A 24,044-nucleotide genomic window follows, 5' to 3' on the forward strand; every position below is an offset into this window, starting at 1 on the left:
TGACGACTTAAATGTACTTAAAGTTGGCGAATCTACTACCGTTGCAGGCAAAGCATTCCATGCCCTTACTACCCTCTGAGTAAAGAAACTACCTCTGACATCTGTCCTATATCTATCACCCCTCAATTTAAAGCTATGCCGCCTCGTGCTCACCGTCCCGATATTTGGAAAAAGGCTCTCCCTGTCCATCCTATCTAACCCTCTGATTATTTTATATGTCTCTATTAAGTCACCTCTCAACCTTTTTCTCTCTAACAAAAACAGCCTCATGTCCCTCAGCATTTCCTCATAAGATCTTCCCTCCAGACCAGGCATCATCTTAGTAAATTTCCTCTGCACCCTTTCCAAAGCTTCCACATCCTTCTTATAATGACGTGACCAGAACTGTACACTATACTCCAAGTGCGGCCACACCAGAGTTTTGTACAGCTGTACCATAACCTCATTGTTCCGGAACTCGATCTCTCTATTAATAAAAGCTAAAACACTGTATGCCTTCTTAACAACCCTATCAACCTGGGTGGCAACTTTCAGGGATCTGTGCACATGGACACCAAGATCTCTCTGCTCATCTACACTACCAAGAAACTTACCATTAGCCCAGTACTTTGCATTCTGGTTACTCTGACCAAAGTGAATCACCTCACACTTGTCCGCATTAAACTCCATTTGCCACCTCTCAACCCAGCTCTGCAGCTTATCTACATCTCTCTGTAACCTACAACATCCTTCGTCACTATCCACAACTCCACCGACCTTAGTGTCGCCTGCAAATTTACTAACCCACCCTTCTATGCCCTCATCCAGGTCATTTGTAAAAATGACGAACAGCAGTGGACCCAACACTGACCCTTGCGGTACACCACTGGTAACTGGACTCCAGGATGAACATTTCCATCAACCATCACCCTCTGTCTTCTTTCAGCAAGCCAATTACTGATCCAAACTGCTATATCTCCTACGATCCCCTTCTTCCGCATTTTGTACAATAGCCAACTGTGGGGAACCTATCGAACGCCATGCTGAAATCCATATACACCACATCAACCGGTTTACTCTCATCTACCTGTTTGGTCACCTTCTCAAAGAACTCAATAAGGTTTGTGAGGCACGATCTACCCTTCACAAAACCGTACTGACTATCCCTAATCAAATTATTCTTTTCTAGATGATTATAAATCCTATCTCTTTTAACCTTTTCCAACACTTTCCCAACAACTGAAGAAAGGCTCACTGGTTTATAATTATCAAGGTTGTCTCTACTCCCCTTCTTGAACAGGGGAATCACATTTGCTCTCCACCAGTCTTCTGGCACTATTCCTGTAGACAAAGACTATTTAAAGATAGAACATAGAACATAGAAAAATACAGCGCAGTACAGGCCCTTCAGCCTCGATGTTGCGCCGACCGAAGCCTACCTAACCTACACTAGCCCAATAACCTCCATATGCTTGTCCAATGCCCGCTTAAGTGACCATAAAGAGGGAGAGTCCACCACTGCTACTGGCAGGGCATTCCATGAACTCACAACCCGCTGAGTAAAAAATCTACCCCTAACATCTGTCCTATACCTACCACCCCTTAATTTAAAGCTGTGTCCCCTAGTAACAGCTGACTCCATACGCAGAAAAAGGTTCTCACTGTCAACCCTATCTAAACCCCTAATCATCTTGTACACCTCTAACAATTCTCCCCTAAACCTTCTTTTCTCAAATGAGGAAAGTCCCAAGTGCCTCAGCCTTTCCTCATACGATCTTCCTACCATGCCAGGCAACATCCTGGTAAACCTCCTCTGCACTCGTTCCAATGCCTCCACATCCTTCCTGTAGTATGGCGACCAAAACTGCACACAATACTCCAGATGAGGCTGCACCAGAGTCTTATACAACTGCAACATGACCTCAGGACTCCGGAACTCAATTCCTCTACCAATAAAGCCCAGTACACCATATGCCTTCTTCACAGCACTATTTACCTGGGTGGCAACTTTCAAAGATCTGTGTACATGGACACCAAGATCCCTCTGCTCATCCACACTACCTAGTCTACCATTAGCCCAGTAATCCATCTTCTTGTTACTCCTACGAAAGTGAATGACTTCACACTTAGCTACATTGAATTCCATTTGCCACCTTACTGCCCAGCTCGGCAACTTATCTATATCGCGCTGTAACCTGCCACAAGGATGTGGATCTTCGCTGTCCACAACTCCACCGACTTTCGTGTCATCCGCAAACTTGCTCACCCAGCCTTCAAGCCCCTCCTCCAGGTCATTTATAAAAATGACAAAAAGCAATGGTCTCAAAACAGATCCTTGTGGAACACCGCTAGTAACTGCGCTCCAAGATGAACCTATACCATCAACTACTACCCTCTGTCTCCTTCCAGCCAGCCAATTCCTAATCCAAACCTCTAATGCACCCTCAATGCCATACCTCCGTAGTTTTTGCATTAGCCTGCCATGGGGTACCTTATCGAACGCCTTGCTAAAATCCATATACACCACATCTACTGCTTTACCCTCGTCCACTTCCTTGGTCAATGCCAAAGGCTCAGCAATCTCCTCCCTGGCTTCCCAGAGGATCCTAGGATAAATCCCATCTGGCCCAGGGGACTTATCTATTTTCACACTCTGCAGGATTTCCAATACCTCTTCCTTGTGAACCTCAATCACACCTTGTCTAGTAGCCTTTATCTCAGTATTCTCCTCAACAACGTTGTCGTTTTCTAGAGTGAATACTGTTGAAAAATATTCATTAAATGCTTCCCCTATCTTCTCTGACTCCACACACAACTTCCCACTACTATCTTTGACTGGCCCTAATCTTACTCTCATCATTCTTTTATTCCTTAAATACCTATAGAAAGCCTTAGGGTTTACACTGATCCTATCCGCCAACAACATCTCATGTCTCCTCCTGACTCTTCTGAGCTCTCTCTTTCGGTCTTTCCTGGCTACCTTGTAACCCTCAAGCGCCCTAACTGAGCCTTCACATCTCATCCTAACATAAGCCTTCTTCTTCCTCTTGATCAGAGATTCCACTTCCTTTGTAAACCATGGCTCCCGCGCTCTACAGCTTCCTCCTGACAGGTACATACTTATCTAGGACAACAGGAGCTTTTCCTTGAATAAGCTCCACATTTCTAATGTGCCCATCCCCTGCAGTTTCCTTCCCCATCCTATGCTTTCTAAATCTTACCTAATTGCATCGTAATTGCCTTTCCCCCAGCCCAGCTGTAACTCTTGCCCAGTGGTATACACCCATCCCTTTCTATCACTAAAGTAAACATAACAGAATTGTGATCGCTGTCACCAAAGTGCTCACCTACTTCCAAGTCTAACACCTGGCCAGGCTCATTACTCAGTACCAAATCTAATGTGGCTTCGCCCCTCGTAGGCCTGTCTACATACTGTGTCAGGAAGCCCTCCTGCACACACTGGACAAAAACTGAACCATCTATAGTACTCGTACTATAGTGTTCCCAGCCAATATTTGGAAAGTTGAAGACCCCCATGACAACTACCCTGTCTCTCTCACTCCTATCGAAAATCATCTTTGCTATCCTTTCCTCTACACTCTGGAACTATTCGGAGGCCTATAGAAAACTCCCAACAGAGTGACCTCTCCTTTCCTGTTTGAAACCTCAGCCCATACTACCTCAGTTGACGTGTCCCCAAACATCCTTTCTGCATCTGTAATACTGTCCTTGACCAACAATGCCACCCCCCCCCCCCCCCCCCACCCTCTTTTACCATCTTCTCTGTTCTTACTAAAACATCTAAATCCTGGAACCTGCAATACCCATTCCTGTCCCTGCTCTATCCATGTCTCTGAAATGGCCACAACATCAAAGTCCCAGGTACCAACCATGCTGCAAGTTCACCCACCTTATTCAGGATGCTCCTGGCGTTGAAGTACACACTTCAAACCAACTTCTTGCGTTTCTGAAACTTGATTTTGGACCTCCCTACTCTCAACCTTTTTTCTATACTCTAACTACAATTTTGGTTCCCATCCCCCTGCTGGATTAGTTTAAGCCCACCTCAATAGCCTTAGTTAATTCCCCGAGGAGAAAGTGAGGACTGCAGATGCTGGAGAAGGGCTGATGCCCGAAACATCGATTCTCCTGTTCCTTGGATGCTGCCTGACCTGCTGCGCTTTTCCAGCAACACATTTTCAGCTTAGTTAATTCCCCCCCATGATATTGGTACCCCTCTGGTTCAGATGAAGACCATCCTGCTTGTAGTGGTCCCACCTACCCCAGAAAGAGCCCCAATTATCCAAGAATCGAAAACCCTCCCTCCAAGCACCAAATCCAATATGGCCTCCCCTCTATTTGACTTGTCTACATACTGTGTCAGGAAACCTTCCTGGACACATCTGACAAAAACTGCTCCATCCAAACTATTTGAACTAAGTAGGTTCCAATCAATGTTAGGGAAGTTAAAGTCACTCATGAAAACAACCCTGTTACCTCTGCACCTTTCTAAAGGCTGCCTCCCAATCTGCTCCCCATTGTCTCTGTTACTATTGGAGGGTCTATATAAAACTTCCAATAAAGTGACTGCTCCTTTCCAGTTTCTGACTTCCAATCATACTCTGTAGCCAAACCCTCCTTGACGATCTCCCTTTCTGCAGCTGTGATACTATCCCTGATTAGCAATGCCACTCTTTTACCACTTCCCCTATTCCTCTTGAAGCAGCTAAACCCTGGAACACACAACAACCATTCCTGCTCCTGTGACATCCAAATCTCCGTAATGGCCATAGCATCATAGTGGGAAGTACTGATCCATGTTCTGAATTTGTCACCCTTATTCCTGATTCTATGACTTTATAATAGCTGTCCTGAATGGTCTGGCCCTAATTCCCAGATATGTCCCTAGTTCTAGAATCCCCACCAGTGGAAAAAGGTTATCTTTCTCTGTACTGTCTTTTCCTGTTAATATCATGAAGATTTTGATCAGATCACCCCTTAGTCTTCTAAATTCTGGAGAAAACAAGTCTAATTTGTCTTATCTGTCTCATAAGTTAACCCCTGATGTCCAGGTATCATTCTCATAAACCTGTATGACAGGCTGTCTAGGGACAATGCCCAAAGTAGTTCCCCTCCAATTTGCTTACCGTCCTGACATGAAAATATATTGCCAGGGATAGGGAGAAATTTTTTCCTACTTGTAAACAGATCGAAAACCAGACAGCGTTTTTTGCTTCCAGAAGAAACAAATGTCAGATGAGAAAAAGCTTTGTTCATAAAGTGAATGGTTTGGGTTTGGAATGCACTGCCACAAAGTGTGGTGGAGGCAGGTCCAATTGAGGCATTCAAGTGGGCATTACATGAGTTAAAATGCACAGAGAGCCAGTGCAGACACGATGGGCCAAATGATCTCCTTCTGCAGCATAATAATTCTGTGAAGCAATTCCACTTTATCTCTGAGTACGAAATCTTAACTCCACTGCTCACCGTTGAATGTTTCCAGTAATGGACGATTTCTTGGATGTCTGTTGCTGGATTGAACAGGAAGTGATCTCGCCATTCATTCCAATCCACTGTCATTGTCCTGTCCTCATCCATACTGCACCAGAGAGGAAAAAATGTGTTAGAGGTGAAATGACTCCCTACATTCTCCATCTTCTGTTTCCTACCAACAATATGCCACTAAAATTGGAGGTGTAGTGGACAGCAAAGAGGGTTACCTCAGAGTACATTGGAATCTTGGTCAGATAAGCCAATGGGCTGAGGACTGGCAGACAGAGTTTAATTTAGATAAATGTGAGGTGCTGTATTTTGTAAATGCAAATAAGAGCAGGACTTATACACTTAATGGTAAAGTCTTAGGGAGTGTTGCTGAACGAAGAGACCTCTGCAGGTTCATAGCTTCTTGAAAGTGGAGTCGAAGGTAGATAGGATAGTGAAGAAGGCGTTTGATATGCTTTCCTTTATTGGTCAGAGTATTGAGTACAGGAGTTAGGTCATGTTGCGGCTATACAGGACATTGGTTAGGCCACTGTTGGAATACTGCGTGCAATTCTGGATTTCTTCCTATAGGAAGGATTTTGTGAAACGTGACAAGGTTCAGAAATTATTTACAAGGATTTTGCCAGGTTTGAAGGGTTTAAGTTATAGGGAGAGGCTGAATAAGCTGCCGCTGTTTTCCCTGAAGCATCAGAGGCTAAGGGGTGACCTAACAGAGGTTTATAAAATCATGAGGGACATGGATAGGGTAAATAAACAAAGTCTTTTCCTTGGGGTTGGGGAGTCCAAAACTAGAGGGCATTGGTTCAGGGTGAGAGGGGAAAAATTTAAAAGGGACCTAAATGGGAAACTTTTTCATGCAGAGGGTGCTGCATGTATGGAATGAACTGCTAGAGGAAGTAGTGAAGGCTGGTATTAAATACAACATTTTAAAGGCATCTGGTTGAGCATATGAATAGAGGGATATGGACGATGTTCTGGCAAATGGAATTCATTTAATAATTTAGGATATTTGGTTGGCATGGACAAGTTGGACCGAAGGGTCTATTTCCATGCTGTAGATCTACATGACTCTATAAACCTGATTAAGAACATAGGAACAGGAGTAGCCATTGAGCCTCTGAAGTTTGTTCTACCATTCACGAAGATCATGGTTGATCTATGGCCTAATTCTGTATACCTGTCTTTAGCCCATATCAACAAAAAACAAAAACAGTACAGCACAGGTACAGACTCTTAAGCCTAACAAGCCTACACCAACACACGACATCTTTCTAAACTAAATAACTTTTGCCTCTATGTGGTCAACCATATCCCACTATTCCCTGCCTATTCATGAATCTTTCAAGATGCTTCTTAACGTTGCTTTTGTATTTGTCTCCACCATCTTATCTGACAGCACATTCCAGGCACTTATCACCCTCTGAATAATAAAAAAACTTGCCTCTCACATCTCCTTTAAGTGTCCCCAGTAACTAACATTTTTATCCTGTGAAAAAGACTGACTATCCATTCTATCCACGCCTCTCAATTTTGTAAAGATCTACCAGGTCACTCCTAAGCCTCCAACATTCATGTGAAAACAAACAGGGTTAAGACAATCTCTCCTTATAGCTAATACCCACCGAGCCATGCAACATCCTGGTCAACGTTTTCTTTACCCTCTCCAACGTCTCCACATCCTTCTGGTAATGTAGCGACTACAACTGTATGCAATATTCCAATTGTGGCCTCACTGAAGTTCTAGGAGAAAGTGAGGACTACTGCTGCTGGAGATCAGAGTTGAGAATGTTATGGTGGAAAAGCACAGCCGGTCAGACAGCATCCGAAGAGCATGAGAATTGATGTTTCGGGCATAAGGCCTTCATCAGGAATGGGGCTTGCAGGACCAGAGGCTGAGAAATAAATGGGAGGGGGAAGGTAGCTGGGAATGCAACAGGTAGATGCCACAAGGATCTGTTTTGGGACCACTGCTATTTGTCATTTTTCTAAGTGACTTAGGTAGGCATCGGTGGATGAACTAGTAAATTTGCAGACGACAATAAAGTCAGTGGAATAGTGGACAATTTGGAAGAATGTTACAGGTTGTAGGGGGACTTGGATAAACTGCAGAATTGGGTTGAGAGGTGGCAAATGGAGTTCAATGCAGCTAAATGTGAGGTAATGCACTTTGGGAAGAACAACAGGAAGGCAGAGTACTGGGTCAATGGAAAGATTCTTGGTAGTGTGGATGTGCAGTGGGATCCTGGAGACCATGTGCATAGATCCCTGCAAGTTGCCACACAGGTGTATAGTGCTGTTAGAAAGGCATACAGTGTGTTAGGTTTCATTGGTGGATGGATCGAGTTTCGGAGCTGCAATATCATGCTGCAACTATACAAAACGCTAGTGCGGCCACACTTGGAATATTGTGTACAGTTCTGGTCGCCATATTTTGGAAAGGATGTGGAAACATTGGAAAGGTGCAGAGGAGATTTACCAGGATGTTGCCTGGTCTGGAGGGAAATTCTTATGAGGAAAGACTGAGAGATATGAACCTGTTCACATTGGAAAGAAGAAGGCGAAGACGGGATTTGATAGAAACGTACAAGATGATCAGAGGATTAGATAGGGTGGACAGTGAAAGTTTTTTTCCTAGGATGATGACGTCAGTGTGTATGAGCAGGCATAACTACAAGTTGAGGGGTGATAGATTTAAGACAGATGTCAGAGGCAGGTTCTTTACTCAGAGAATGGTAAGGGCGTGGAATGCCCTACCTGCCAATGTAGTCAACTCAGCCACATTAGGGAGATTTTAAAAATCCTTAGATAAACACATGGATAATTTTGGGATAGTGTTGGGGGACAAGTAGAGAATAGTTCACATGTCGGTGCAACATCGAGCGCTGAAGTACCTGTTCTGCGCTGGATTGTAACATGTTCTATGAAGGTGGAGGAGAAGGTGATAGGTTGGAGAGGATGGTAGATAAATGGAAAAAGCAATGGACAGGTCAAGAGGGTGGTGCCGTGATTGAGGCTTGTGCCGGGTTTGAGGCTTAGGATTGGGATAATGTGGGATGGGGTGGGGGAGAACGATATGGGGGAAAACTGGTGAAATCCACATTAATTCCATGTGGTTGCAGGGTCCCAAGGTGGAAAATGAGGCATTCTTCCTCCAGGCGTCGGGTGGTTAGGGTTTGGTGATGGACGCGGTGCAGGATCTGCATGTTCTTGAAGGAGCGGGAGGGGGAGGTAAAGTGCTCAGGCACGGGGCGATGGGGTAGGTAAGTGCAGGTGTCCCAGATATGTTCTCTGAAACAATCTGCAAGTTGGCGTCCAGTCTCCCTGATGTAGAGGAGACCACATTGGGTACAACAGGCAGAGTAGATGACATTGGTGGAGGTGCAGGTAAATTTCTGTCGGATGTGGAAGGATCCTTTGGGGCCTTGGATGGAAGTGAGGAGGGAGATGTGGGCACAGGTTTTGCACTTCCTGTGCTGGCAGTCAAAGGTGCTTGGATGGGATGTGGCCTGGTGGGGTGTGCGGATCTGACAAGGGAATCGCGGAGGGCACACTGGTAAGGTTGGGGAGGGAAATATATCCCTAGTGGTGGAGTCTGTTTGTAGGTGGTGGTAGTGGTGGAGGATTATGATATATACAGAGGTTGGTGGGGTGGAAAGTGAGGATCAGCCGGGTTCTGTCCTTGTTGTGTTGGGTGGGGTGGGATTCAAGGGTGGAGGTGTTGTCACAATGCTCGTCCCTTTTTTTTCCTAAAAGCTGTTCCTAGGCTCAAGGATACTCTGTTCTTGATTTTTTTTTCCAGAGGAATAATAAACTGGGCCGGGCTCCTATTAGTCTGGTTTGGTACAGAGCTGAAAAGGATTTTGAGAGGCCAAAGTGATCATGTTTTAGAAGTGACCTGTATAATGAAAGGGGAGTGGTCAGCTCTCTGAGCTGAGCAGTTTAGTTCAGTCTTGAAATGTTTAGAAGTTCAACAGGGAGTTGTGCAGAAACTCTCTCTCTTTCAGCCCTTCAACTTCAATCTGTAAGCACGTGTTCCATTTATACTGTGTTTTAAAAGGGAGTTTGCTTATTGGGACTGTTGTGTATATTTGGGAGAACATTCTTAAGTCTAGTTTGGATATACTGAGTTCTGTAGGGGTTCTTTATTCTGTTCTTTGTATTTCATTGTGTTATTTTGTGAATAAATTTTTGTCTGTTTTAAAATCCAGTAGTCAACCTAGTTAACTTAACCCGGGTACTTTTCACTGTTCGCTTACTAAAATAAGTTAGACTTATTAGATTAGATTCCCTACAGTGTGGAAACAGGCCATTCGGCCCAACAAGTCCACACCGTCCCTCCGAAGAGCAACCCACCCAGACCCATTCCCTTACATTTACCCCTGACTAACTCTCCTAACACTATGGGCCAATTCACCTAACCTGCACATCTTTGGACTGTGGAGGACACCGGAGCACCTGGAGGAAACCAATGCAGACACGGGGAGAATGTGCAAACTCTACACAGTCAGTCGTTAGAGGCGGGAATTGAACCCAGGTGTGAGGCAGCAGTGCTAACCACTGAGCCACCGTGCCACCCCAAAAGTTGCAAAGTTATGGTTTGAGCTGCCTGCTTAAGAATGTTTTGAATGGTCTGGCTTAGTGCATAACAGTGTGGGAAGTGGAGGATATGTACTGGAGGGCATTATTGACCACATAGAGTCATAGAGATGTACAGCATGGAAACAGACCCTTCGGTCCAACCCATCCATGCCGACCAGATATCCCAATCCAATTTAGTCCCACCTGCCAGCACCCGGCCCATATCCCTCCAAACCCTTCCTATTCATATACCCATCCAAATGCCTCTTAAATGTTGCAATTGTACCAGCCTCCACCACATCCTCCGGCAGCTCATTCCATACACGTACCACCCTCTGTGTGAAAATGTTGCCCCTTAGGTCTCTTTTATATCTTTCCCCTCTCACCCTAAACCTATGCCCTCTAGTTCTGGACTCCCCGACCCCAGGGAAAAGACTTTGCCTATATATCCTATCCATGCCCCTCATAATCTTGTAAACCTCTATAAGGTCACCCCTCAGGAAATTGTGAACTTTGAAGAAGGAGGCCATCTGGGATTTTCTAAGGGGAATTGGTCATCCTGGGAACAGATGCGGCGGAGGCAGAAGAATTGGAAATAAGGGATGGAGTTTTTATAGGAGGCAGGGTGGAAGAAGGTGTACTACAGGTAGCTGTGGGAGTCGGTGAGTTTGTAGTAGATGTCCCTTGTAAGTTAGTCACCAGACATGGAGTTGGCAAAGTCCAGGAAGGGGAGGGAGGGAACACCTATGGGATCACCAATATCAGGGCTCTTGGCAGAAGCAGTAATGCAGAGACTTGAACAAGCTCCCATCTATCTAACGTAAACCTTTGGTTCTGCTACATGGATGACACCTTTGTCCTCACAAAATGGAACACATTAGGAGGAAACATACAACACCATCAAAAATATCCTGACAGGCATAAAATTCATAAAAGAGAACAACAGACTCCCATTCCTAGATGTGACAGTTGAATGTACAGTTAACAGAGAGCTTCAAACCAGCATCAACAGAAAAACACCATACACAGACCAAATACTTACCTTCAGAAGCAATCATCCTAACACCCACAAATGGAGCTGCACCAAAACATTATTTCAACAAGCTACATCACACTGCAGCACCCAAAAACTACAAAAAAAAGAAGAAAAATATTGATAGGACATTTTCAAGAAAAACGGGCACCCAGTAAACAGAATCTGCCAATTCCTCAAACAAATCCAAACAAGCAGACAATGCAACCAAAATCTATAGCCATATTACCTTACATCAAAGATATATCAGAAATGTCTTCCAGACTAATCAGACCCCTTGGCATCAGGTAGCCCACAAACCTAACACACTTAAACAGCAACTAATGAAACTAAAGGAGCCAATAGATACCACTAACAAAATAACATCATTTACAAAATACCATGCAAGAACTGTTTAAATAAAAACACAAACTAGCAGGAAACTTGCCACTAGGATACATGAACACCAACTAGCCAACAACAGACATGACCCGCTATCATTCGTTTCTACACATACAGACACCACTTTGTCTGGACAACACACATATCATCGGTCAGGAGAAACAAAGACATGCATGAGAATTCTTAGAGGCATGGCATTCTAACCAGAACTCCATCAATAAACACATCGATTTACACTCTACCTAACTTTCCTTGAAAAAAGGAACTGGAAATGACATCACCCACCTTAAGAAACCAAGACCTGGTGGTGGGCATTTGGAACACGTTGCCAGCAGAGGTGGTAGAGGCAGGCACGGTAGATTCATTTAAGATGCGTCTGGATAAATGCAGGAGTAGGTGGGGAGCAGAGGGATACAGATGCTGAGGAATTGACTGACAGGTTTAGACAGTACATTTGGATCGGCTCAGGCTTGAAGGGCCGAAGGGCCTGTTCCTGGGCTGTAGACTTTTTCTGTTCCTTATACCTATAAAGAGAGAGGCAGGACGTACCACCAGCACTTCACCAGAGACTCTCACTGATGATGTTACCCTGTATGGTGACGAAACGTCTGAAAACAAACTTTCAAGCTCAGCAAGCTAACTTACACAGGATTGGAAGGAGACATTGTTAAGCGTGAGGACCAGTTCAGCCAGGTGGATGAGGGTGTCATTGGAAGGGTACTGATTGGGATGGCGTGAGAGGAAGAAACTGAGGGTTTGGAGGCCTTCGTTGTGACGGACAGATGTGTACAGGGTCTAGATGTCCATGTTGAAGATAAGGCGTAGGGGGCCGGGGAAACTAAAGTTTTGGAGGAGGTGAAGGGCGTAGGTGGAGTCCTGAATGTAGGTGGGGAATTTCTAGACTAAGAAGGACAGGACAGTGTGAAGATATGCAGAGGTGAGTTCAGTGGGACAGGAGCAGGCTAAGACAATGGGTCGACCAGGGAAGTCAGGTTTGTAAATTGTCAGTAGGAGGTAGAATTGGGTGATGCGGGGTTTGCAGACGATGAGGTTGGAGGCTGTGGATGGGAGACCAACCAACCTCAATGCCACTTCCTCCAAACCAAAGGCCAATCCTCTCACTTCCTCCAAAACAAAGTGGTAACCATGGGCACTTGCATGAGCCCCACCAATCCTCCTGCTTTCTCCAAACCAATGGGGTAGCCATAGACATCTGTCTGGGCCCCTTGCTATGCCTGCCTCTTTTGTCGGGTACATGGAACAGTCCATCTTCCGCAGCTGCACCAGCAACATATCCCAGGTTTTCCTCTGCTACATTGATAACTGTATCTGCGCCATCTTATGCTTCTACTAGGAGGTTGAACTGTTCATCAACTGAAACTAACATGGTCATTCTAACAGATGACAGGCTTAACAATCAAGGTATTTTTCAATATATAATTTCAGTTACATCACACTGTAAACTTTTGCTATAAATTCTGTGTCTTACAATCTTATTCTCCACAACCACCTGATGAAGGAGCTGCAATCCAAAAGCTAGTGCTTCTAATTAAACCTGTTGGATTATAACCCGGTGTTGTGTGATTTTTAATATCGCATTTTCAGCTATTTTCCCCCAAACCCCACCGACCCCTCCTATTTATCTCTTAACCCACTCCACCCCATAAGGGCTTGATGAAGGGCTTATGCCCGAAACGTCAATTCTCCTGCTCCTCAGATGCTGCCTGAGCTGCTGTGCTTTTCCAGCACCACACTCTTCGGCTGCTTGCTAACACTCTGGCCTTAATTTTTAAGACTATGCTCCTACACTATGTATATCAAAACAGGATTATTAATGATAATGGTGGAGAATTGTAGATGGAAAACAGAATTGTTACAAAGGAATGTAAAGTGAGCACTGAGCACTGCAGGAACCGTAGTTAGAGTCAATATTGGAAAAACGCAGTCAACACAAGCAGCAAAGAAGCAAATGATATTAACTTGAAACAAAAACAGAAATTGGTGACAAAACTCAGCTGGTTTGAAAGCATCTATGGGAAGGAAGCAGAGTTTAATGATTGAAGTTCGGTGACCCTTCAACATCTAGTCTCAAAATGTTAACTCGTTTCTTCCCACAGATGCTGCAAGTTGTTTAGTTTTGCCAGCCATTCTGTTTTTATTTCATATCCTCAGCACTTTCTCGAATTGGAGGAAAGAAGAAATAATTTCAATGTGTTGAATTGCTGGAATTGCGAAAGTGCCATCTGAAACACCAATCGAAACAGATTCAGTAATAACTTCCAGAAAAAAATTACGTAATTCTAGAGTCAGAGATGTACAGCATGGAAACAGACCCTTCGGTCCAATCCGTCCATGCCGATCAAATATCCCAACCCAATCTAGTCCCACCTGCCAGCACCCGGCCTATATCCATCCAAACCCTTCCTTTTCATATACCCATCCAAATGCCTTTTAAAAGCTGCAGTTGTACCAGCCTTCACCACATCCTCTGGCAGCTCATTCCATACACGTACCACCCTCTACGTGAAAAGGTTGCCCCTTAGGTCTTTTCTATATCTTTTCCCTCTCACCTAAACCTATGCCCTCTAGCTCTGGACTCCCCGACCCCAGGGAAAAGACTTTGTCTATTTATCCTATCCATGCCCCTCATAATTTTATAAACCTCTATAAGGTTACCCCTCAGCCTCTGACACTCCAGGGAAAACAGCCCCAGCCTGTTCGGCCTCTCCCTGTAGCTCAAATCCTCCAACCCTGGCAACATCCTTACAAATCTTTTCTGAACCCTTTCAAGTTTCACAACATCTTTCCCAAAGGAAGGAGACCAGAATTGCATGCAATATTCCAATAGTGGCCTAACCAATGTCCTGTACAGCCACAACATGACCTCCAACTCCTGTAATCAATACTCTGACTATTAAAGGAAAGCATACCAACCGCTTTCTTCACTATACAATCTACCTGCGACTCCACTTTCAAGGAGATATGAACCTGCACTCCAAGGTCTCTTTGTTCAGCAACACTCCCTAGGACTTACATTAAGTGTATAAGTCCTGCTAAGATTTGCTTTCCCAAAATGCAGCATCTCGCATTTATCAGAATTAAACTCCATTTGCCACTTCTCAGCCCATTGGCCCATCTGGTCCAGATCCTGTTGTAATCTGTGGTAACCCTCTTCGCTGTCTACTACACCTCCAATTTTGGTATCATCTGCAAACTTACTAACTGGACCTCTTATGTTCACATCCAAATCATTTATGTAAATGACAAAAAGTAGAGGATCCAGCACCGATCCTTGTGGCACTCCACTGGTCACAGGCCTCCAGTCTGAAAAACAACCCTCCACCAGCACCCTCTGTCTTCTACCTTTGAGCCAGTTCTGTATCCAAATGGCTAGTTCTCCCTTTATTCCATGAGATCTAACCTTGCTAATCAGTCTCCCATGGGGAACCTTGTCAAACGCCTTACTAAAGTCCACATAGATCACATCTACTGCTCTGCCCTCATCAATCTTCTTTGTTATTTCTTCAAAGAACTCAATCAAGTTTGTGAGACATGATTTCCCAATCACAAAGCCATGTTGACTATCCCTAATCAGTCCTTGCCTTTCCAAATACATGTATATCCTGTCCCTCAGGATTCCCTCCAACAACTTGCGCACCACCGAGGTCAGGCTCACCGGTCTATACTTCCCTGGCTTGTCTTTACCGCCCTTTTTAAACAGTGGCACCACGTTTGCCAACCTCCAGTCTTCGGGCACCTCACCTGTGACTATCGATGATACAAATATCTCAGCAAGAGGCCCAGCAATCACTTCTCTCGCTTCCCACAGAGTTCTCGGGTACGCCTGATCAGGTCCTGGGGATTTATCCACGTTTAATTAGTTGAAGAAAAAAACATAGGGATGTGTGGCCAAAGCAGGCAATGGGACTCCATTGGGTGGCACTGACAGAGACCTGGCGCAGTCACAGGGACCAACTGATGTTCCTCTGTGCTGTCTCATTCTGTCGCTAATCACTTCAATAGGGCAGTTCTCCTCAACCTGAACAAGGAAACTTGGGGTGGGACATATCATTTTAACAATAATTTAAATCACAGAATGTTCTTGATTCATTGGACAGCATGCAAACAAGATGCCATCATCAGGGAAACACAATAACGAATAAAATAGGGAGAAACTTTATCACAACTGCTCACCTCTGAAGAATCTTTTCTGCTTTTTTAAGATTGATATTCATTCCCAGTGACTTAAGAGACTCAACAATCTCAGCAGCATCAATCTTCCCTAAAAGAATAAAACAGTGTTTCAATGAAATACCCAAACAAAAGGAATCATCCTGTTTAGGACTGGTGGTAGTGAGAAACACACTGTTCACGACTAAGGGGTACATGGAGAGAGAGAGAGAGAGAGAGAGAGAGAGAGAGAGACTGTGCAAAACTAAGGAGTACAGGCAGAGACACACAATGTGCAGAACTAAGGAATATAGGGAGAGAGAAGTATTAGAAAAGCACAGCAGGTCAGGCAACATCCGAGAAGCAGGAGAACAGAGGTTTTGGGCATAAGCACTTCGTCAGGAATGAGGCTTATGGTCTGGGCGGGCTGAGATAAATGGGAGTGGGGGGCGCTGGGTGGGAAGGTAGCCAAGAATGCGATAGGCAGATAAAGGTGATAAAAAGGTGATAGGTTGGACAGGATGGTGGAGCGGAGATATGGGAAAAACGATGGACAAGTCAAGAGGGTGGTGCCAAGTTGGAGGCTTGGGACTGGGAAATGAGCAAATTAGTGAAATCCACATTAATCCCCTGTGGTTGCAGGGTGCCAAGGCGGAAGATGAGGCATTCTTCCTCCAGGCATCGGGTGGTTAGTGTTTGGCGATAGAGGAGGCCTAGTACCTGCAAGTCCTTGGTGGAGTGGGAGGGGGAGATGAAGTGTTCAGAGACAGGGCGGTGGGGTTGGTTGGCCTCCCAACCATAGTGTCCAACCTCATCGTCTGTGTACCCCGCACTGTCCGATTCTACCTCCTACCAAGGATCATAAACCTGACATCCCCAGACGACCCATTGTCTCAGCCTGCTCTTGTCCCACTGAACTCATCTCTGCGTACTTTGACACCGCCCTGTCCCCCGTAGTCCAGGAACACCCCAGCTACGTTCAGGACACCACCCATGCCCCTCACCGCCTCCAAGACTTTCGTTTCCCTGGCCCCTTACCTCTTATCTTCACCATGGACATCAAGTCCCTATATGCATCTATCCGCCATGACGAAAGCCTCCAAGTCCACGATTTCCTCCTCTCACGCTGTCCTTCCATTGACACCCTCACCCGCCTGGCTGAACTGGTCTTCACCCTTAACAACTTCTCCTTCCAATCCTCCCACTTCCTCCAAACCAAAAGGGTAGCCAAGGGCACCGCATGGGCCCCAGCTATGCCTGTCTTTTTGTCAGGTACGTGGAACAGTCCATCTTCTGCAGCTACACCAGCACCATTCCTCATCTTTCCTGCGCTACATTGATGACTTTATTGGCACTACCTTGTGCTCCCATGAGGATGTTGAACAGTTCATCAACTTCACTAACACGTTTTTCACCCTGACCTCAAATTCACCTGGACCAGCTTGGACACCTCCCACCCCTTCCTGGACCTCTTCATCTCCAGCGACCGACTAACCACAGATGTCTACTACAAACCCATGGACTCCCACAGCTTCCTGGACTACACCTCTGCCCACCCTGCCTCCATAAAAATGATATCCCTTATTCCCAATTCCTGTGCCTCCACCGCATCTGTTCCCAGAATGACCAGGTCCACCATAGAAAATCCCAGATGGCCTCCTTCTACAAAGACTGCAATTTCCCCTCCCAGATTGTCGACGATGCCCTCCAATGCATCTCCTCCACTTCCCACATCTCCGCTCTTGAACCCCACACCACCCAATGCAACAAGGGCAGAAACCATCTGATCCTCACCTCCCATCCCAATAACCTCTATATACATTGCATCATCCTCTGCCATTTCTGCTATCTACAAACAGACCCAACCACTTGGGATATAGTGCCCTCCCCAGTGTTCCAGAGAGACCATTCCCTCCGCGACTCCCTTGTCAGATCCACAGCCTCACCCCACTCCCAGCACCTTCTCCTGCCACTGCAGGAAGTGCAAAACCTTCACCCCTCATATCCATCCAAGGCCCCAAAGGATCCTTCCACATCTGACAGTGATTTACCTGCACCTCCACAAATGTCATCTATTGTATCTGTTGCAATTGATATGGTCTCCTCTACATCAGGGAGACAGGACACCAACTTGCGGATAGTTTCAGAGGACACCTCTGGGACACCCACACCAACCAACCCCAACACCCTGTGACTGAACACCTCAACTCCCTCTCCCACTCCACCAAGGACATGCAGGTCCTGGGCCTCCTTCATCACCAGTCCCTAACCACCCAACGCCTGGAGAAAGAACGCCTCATCTTCTGCCTTGTGACCCTGCAATCACATGGGATTTATGTGGATTTCACCAGTTTCCTCATTTCTCCTCCCCCCACCTTAACCCAGTCCCAAGCCTACAACTCCGCACCGCCCTCCTGACCTGTCCATCATCTTTCCCATCTATCTGCTCCACCCTCCTCTCCAACCTATCACCATCACTCCCACCTTCATCTACCTAATACATTCCCAGCTACCTTCTCCCCCAATTCCCATACCCTCCCATTTATCGTTCAGTCCACAGCTCACAAGCCTCACTCCTGCTGAAGGGCTTATGCCCGAAACATCAATTGTCCTGCTCTTCAGATGATGCCTGACCAGCTGTGCTTTTCCAGCACCACACTCTCGACTTTGATCTCCAGCATCTGCAGTTCTCACAGAGAAATACTGTCCAAGACTGAGAAGTAAAGGGAGAAAGACACTCCACCAGATAGGTATACAGGTAGAGAGAGTGATACTGCACAAGACTGATGAGTACAATGAGAGAGAGACTGCACAAGACTGAGGGATACAAGGAGAGAGATACACTGTGCAAGACTGAGGGGCACACGGGGAGAGAAAGAGAGACATTGTGCAAGCTGAGGGGTATGGATAGTAACACACAACATAGGACAGAGGGCACATGGAGTGACACACTGTACAAGTCTGAGGGATAGAGAAAGTGACAGACTACCACCCTAAGAGATTTAAGAGGTGCATTTCTTTTGTGGAAAGATATAATAATACTGACCATCATTATTTTTATCTAAACTCTTGAAGGCCAGTTTAAGTTTCTTCTCATGGTTTCGGAGATAGTTACTAAATTCTGCAAAGTCCAGTTGGTCGCTATTTTCTTTGCCCGCAGAACGAAATATTTTCTGTGTCAAAAACAAAATGTTATAAACTGGTGAATGAAAACTTAGATGTACAATATCTAATAGACTGTATAATATAGGAAGGATCATGTGTCCAATTGTGCTAATTGGTTGAGAATCAAGAATTCTAGACAAAAAGAGGACATTTGATTCATTGTCGCTGTGGAAACTCTTCCATAGAGACACTTCAATGATGAACACTGCCTTTTTTTTGCAGCATCATTCAAGGTTTTGATTTGGGGAGGGGGGGGGGGGGGGGGGGGGGGGGGAGGTGGGGGGAGGTGGGGGGGCGGGGGGGCGGGATGAATTGTGTAGTGGGGGCAGGGAGGGCTGGGATGAAGGTCGGGAGAAAGCAGAGGTAGGTAGAGATGAACACAAAGAGAAATTGCTGGAAAAACTGCACATCTGGCAGCATCTGGAGGGAAAGTAGAGTCAATGTTACGGGACCAGTGGCACTGTCTGTGTGGAGTTTGCACATTCTCCCCATGTCTGCATGGGTTTTCTCCGTGTGCTCCAGTCTCCTCCCACAGTCCACAAATGTACCGGTTAGGTGAATTGGCCATGCTAAATTGCCCGTAGTGTCAGATGAAGGGGTAAATGTAGTGGAATGGGTCGCTCTTCAGAAGGTCGGTGTGGGCCATTTGTCCTGTTTCCACACTAAGTAATCTATCTATCTAAAATCATGATGAGCATGGATACGGTAAATAGACTGGTCTTTTCCCTGGGGTGGGGGAGTCCGGAACTAGAAAGCCATAGATTTAAGGTGAGAGGTGAAAAATTTAAAAGGGACCTAAGGAGCAACACTTTCACACAGAGGGTGGTGCATGTATGGAAATGAGTTGCCAGAGGAAGTGGTAGAGGCTGGTACAATTACAGCATTTAAAGGTACCTGGATGGGTATATGAATAGGAAGGGTTAGAGGGATATGGGCCAAGTACTGGCAGATGGGACTAGATTAGTTTAGAATATCTGGTTGGCATGGATGAGCTGGACTGAAGGATCTGTCTTCATGCTGTACATCTCTATGACTCCATGTGCAGGTGAGGTGGATTAGCCATGGTAAATGTAGGGTTACAGGCATAGGGTTATGTTCATCAGAGGGTCAGTGAGGACTTGATGTTAAATGGTCTGCTTCCACATAGTTGGGATTGTATGATTAAGTCTACTTTCTCTCCACAGATTCTGCCAGGCCTGCTAGGTTTTACAGCATTCACAGTCCTTTCCTTGTGTTTAACAGGGAGAGGAGGGATGGCAGAGAGGGTGCTTTTTAAAATTTATTCATTTTTTTGTTGGATGTGAGTGTCGCTGGCTGGGCCCAGCATTTATTGCTTGATCCTAGTTGCCCCTTGAGAAGGTGGTGGTGAGCTGCCTTCTTGAACCACTGCAGTCCATGTACTATAGGTTTACCCACTATGCCATTAAGGAGGAAATTCCAGGATTTTGACCCAGCAACAGTGAAGAAATGACAATATATTTCCAAGTCAGGATGGTGAGTGACCTGGAGGGAACTTGAAGGTCCTGGAGTTCCAATGTACCATCTTCCCTTATCCTTTTAGGTAGATGTGATCGTGGGTTTGGAAGATGCTGTCTGAGGACCTTTGGTGAATTTCTGCAGTGCATCTTATATATTGTACACACTGCTGCTACTGAGCATTGGGAGTGGACTTTGTGGATGTGGTGCCAATCAAGCGGGCTGCTTTGTCCTGGATGACGTTGCGTTTGTTGAGGCTGCACTCATCCAGGCAAGTGGGGAGTATTCGATCACACTCCTGAATTGTACCTTTTGGATGGTGGACAAGCTTTGAGGAATCAGGAAGTGAGTTACTCACCACAGTATTCTTAACCTCTGAACTGCTCTTGCAACCACTGCATTTATATGGTGAGTCCAATTCAGTTTCTAATCAATGATAACTTCCAGGATGTTCAAAGTTAAAAATCACACAACACCAGGCTATAGTCCAAACCTGTTGATTTTCAACTTTGTACACCCCAGTCCAACAACGGCATCTCCAAATCATTCCAGGATGTTGATAGTGCAGGATTCAGTGATGGTAACACCACGGAATGTCAAGGGATGGTGGTCAGATTGTCTCTTATTGGTGATGGTCATAGCATGGCATTTGTGTGGTGCAAATGTTACTTGCCACTTGTCAGCTCAATCCTAGACATTGTCCATATCTTGTTGCATTTGGACACAGATTGTTTCAGTGTCTGAAGAGTCAGGAATGTTGCTGAACATTGCACAATGACGATTGCACATCCCCACTTCTGACCTTCTGATGAAGAGACGGTCATTGATGAAACAGCTAAAGATGGTTGGGCCTAAGATATTACCTTGAGGAACTCTTACAGAGGTCCTGGAGCTAAGATGACTGACCTCCAACAACCATGACCATCTTCCTATGTATCAGGTATGACTCTAACCAGCGGAGAGCTTACCCCCGATACCCATTGATTCCAGTTTTGCTTGGGCTCCTTGAAGTCACACTCATTCAAATGTAGTCTTGATGTCTAGGGCTGTCACTCTCCCCTACCCTCTTGAATTCACCTATTTTGTCCACGTTTGATCCAAGGCTGTAATGAGGTCAGGAGTTGGTGAAACCCAACTGGGCATCACTGAGCAGGTTATTGCTGAGCAGGTACTGCTTGATAGGACTGCTGATGACACCTTCCATCACTTTACCGATGATCAAAAATAGACTGATGGGGCGGTAACTGGCCATTTTGGATTTGACCTGTTGTGTATCTGCAGGACATACCTGGGCAATTTTCCACATTGTCAGGTAGATGCCAGTGTTGTAACTGTACTGGAACAGCTTGGGTAGGGAGCCAGCAAGTTCTGGAGCACAAGTCTTCAGTACTATTGCTAGAATGTTGTCAGAGCCCATAATCTTTGTAGTATCTAGTGCCTCCAACCATTTCTTGACATCACATGAAGTGAATCGAATTGGCTGAAGACTGGTAACTATAATGCTGTGGATCATCGGAGGAGGCTGAGATGGATCATCCACTCGGCATGATTGGCTCAAGATTGTTGTGAATGCTTCAGCCTTATCTTTTACACTGATTTGCTGGGCTCCTCCATCATTGAAGATGGGGATATTTGTGGAGCCTCCTCCTCTAGTGAGTTGTTTAATGTCTATCACCATTCATGACTATGTGTTTCAGGACATACACAGCTTAAATCTGATTTGTTGGTTGTAGGATCACTCAACTCTGTCTACCACTTGATGTTTATGTTGTTTGGAATGCAAGTAGTCCTGTTTAGTGGCTTCACTAGGTTAACATCTCATCTTCAGGTATGCCTGGTGTTGTTCCTGGCATGCCCTCCTGCACTCTCCATTGTCCAGCTTGATGGTAATGGTTGAATGGGGTTATTTCAGGCCATGAGGTTGCAGATTGTGATGGAGTACAATTCTGCTGCTGTTATGGCTCACAGCACTAAATGTCCATTACTTTAAATTGAGGGTGATGGATATAGGACAGATGTCAGAGATAGTTTCTTTACTCAGAGAGTAGTAGGGGCATGGAACACCCTGCCTGCAACAGTAGTAGGCCCGCCAACTTGAAGGACATTTAAATGGTCATTGGACAGACATATGGATGCAAATGGAATAGTGTAGGTTAGATGGGCTTCAGATTGGTTTCACAGGTCTGTGCAACATGAGGGCCGAAGGGCCTGTACTATGGTGTAATGTTCTATGGATGCCCAGTCTTCAGTTGGTAGATCTGTTCAAAGTCTATTCCATTTAGCACGGTGATAGCACTACACAGCGCAATGGAGGGTATTCTCAAGGTGAAGATGGGACTTCATCTCCACAAGGACTGTGAAGTGTTTAGAAGGATAAAGGTGAAAGGCAGGCTTTGGAGGCAACCCGCATTCACAAATTGCACAGGAATACGCTCCCTGTCAATTACTGGGGATACTCCCTGTTCGTCACAGGGGGGAACCTACTGCCTGTCACCAAGGGAACCTTATGGTCCATTACCAGGGAACCGCCCTGCCCGTTACCAGGGGACCTCCCCAATGACCAGGGGTGCCTCCCTGCCCGTTACCAGGGAACCTCCCCAATGACAAGGGAACCGCCCTGCCCGTTACCAGGGAACCGCCCTGCCCGTTACCAGGGGACCTCCCCAATGACCAGGGGTGCCTCCCTGCCCGTTACCAGGGGTGCCTCCCTGCCCGTTACCAAGGGAACCGCCCTGCCCGTTACCAGGGGAAACCCCTTTGTGAGTTGTCACTCTCTCTGACGAATCGGCACCAAGTTACCGTTTTCGGCCCCAAATTGCATTCATACCCTGCCCCGGTTTCCAGGCACCCCCACACCCGCGGATTCCACCTTCCCCACCCCAACCGGTAGTTTCCAGGCTCCCCACCTGCTGGGCCTCGGGCTCTAGGTGCAGGCCCCGAGCCTGAAGTGCTGCTCGTATTTCGGAGACATCGACGCGGCCGTCCCGGTTCACATCGAGCCGCGAGAAGAGCTCGGAATACCGGCGCTTCAGGGAGCTGTCCTCCGGCTCAGAGCCCCCGGGAGACATTGGGGAATCCGGGATGGTGTAGATCGGGATCTACAGGGATCCGACACTGGCAATGAGGTGAAGCTGGATCCTGGGAGCGGCACTGTCTCTGAGTCTGACCAGGAAATAATGCTGGAGACAGGGCGGGGAATGGGTGGATCCGAGAGAAAACATTCAACAACAGCGGGATAGTAACCGGACAATGGGCCGAGCCGTCCCAGGAACATCAGGGGAATAGGACCGAGAGTAATAACAGGGGAATAGGAACTAGTCACAACAGAGAATAGATCCCTATAGTGACAGGAGAAAATAACCTCGTGCTAACAGGGGAATAGGTCCCAGTACTAACTGGGGAATAGATTAGATTCCCTGGAATATGGAAACAGGCCCTTTAGCCCAACAAGACCACACTGACTTTCCTGAAGAGTAACCCACCCAGACCCATTTCCTATGTTTACTCCTGACTATCCCTGAACACTATAGGCAATTTAGCATGGCCAGTTCACTTTGGCCTATGGGGGTAAACCCACGCAGACACAGGAGAATGTGCAAACTCCACACACACAGTTACCCGAGGCAGGAATCGAACCCAGGTCCCTGGTGCTGTGAGGTAGCAATGCTAATCACTGAGCCACCATGCCACCCTGGAATAGGTCCAAGGAAGAACAGGGGAAAAGGACCTAGAAATAACAGCGGAATAGGGCCCAGTAATA

General features: G+C 46.1%; 1 protein-coding gene across 1 annotated transcript in view; it reads right to left on the bottom strand.

Annotated features, from left to right (window-relative positions):
- LOC140480168 (mitochondrial adenyl nucleotide antiporter SLC25A24-like) overlaps nt 1-23,528 on the bottom strand; it is an 81,175-nt gene extending 57,647 nt beyond the window's left edge. The window contains exons 1-4 of the mRNA XM_072574909.1: nt 23,191-23,528; nt 18,690-18,816; nt 15,668-15,755; nt 5,467-5,578 (exon numbers count right to left, since the gene is read on the bottom strand). Coding sequence (XP_072431010.1) covers nt 5,467-5,578; nt 15,668-15,755; nt 18,690-18,816; nt 23,191-23,352 — 489 coding nt within the window. The 5' untranslated portion in view covers nt 23,353-23,528. The remainder of the gene's footprint in view (nt 1-5,466; nt 5,579-15,667; nt 15,756-18,689; nt 18,817-23,190) is intronic.
- Between the last annotated feature and the right edge of the window lie 516 nt (nt 23,529-24,044).

This window comes from Chiloscyllium punctatum, chromosome 7, assembly GCF_047496795.1.
Source record: "Chiloscyllium punctatum isolate Juve2018m chromosome 7, sChiPun1.3, whole genome shotgun sequence".
NCBI lineage: Eukaryota > Metazoa > Chordata > Chondrichthyes > Orectolobiformes > Hemiscylliidae > Chiloscyllium > Chiloscyllium punctatum.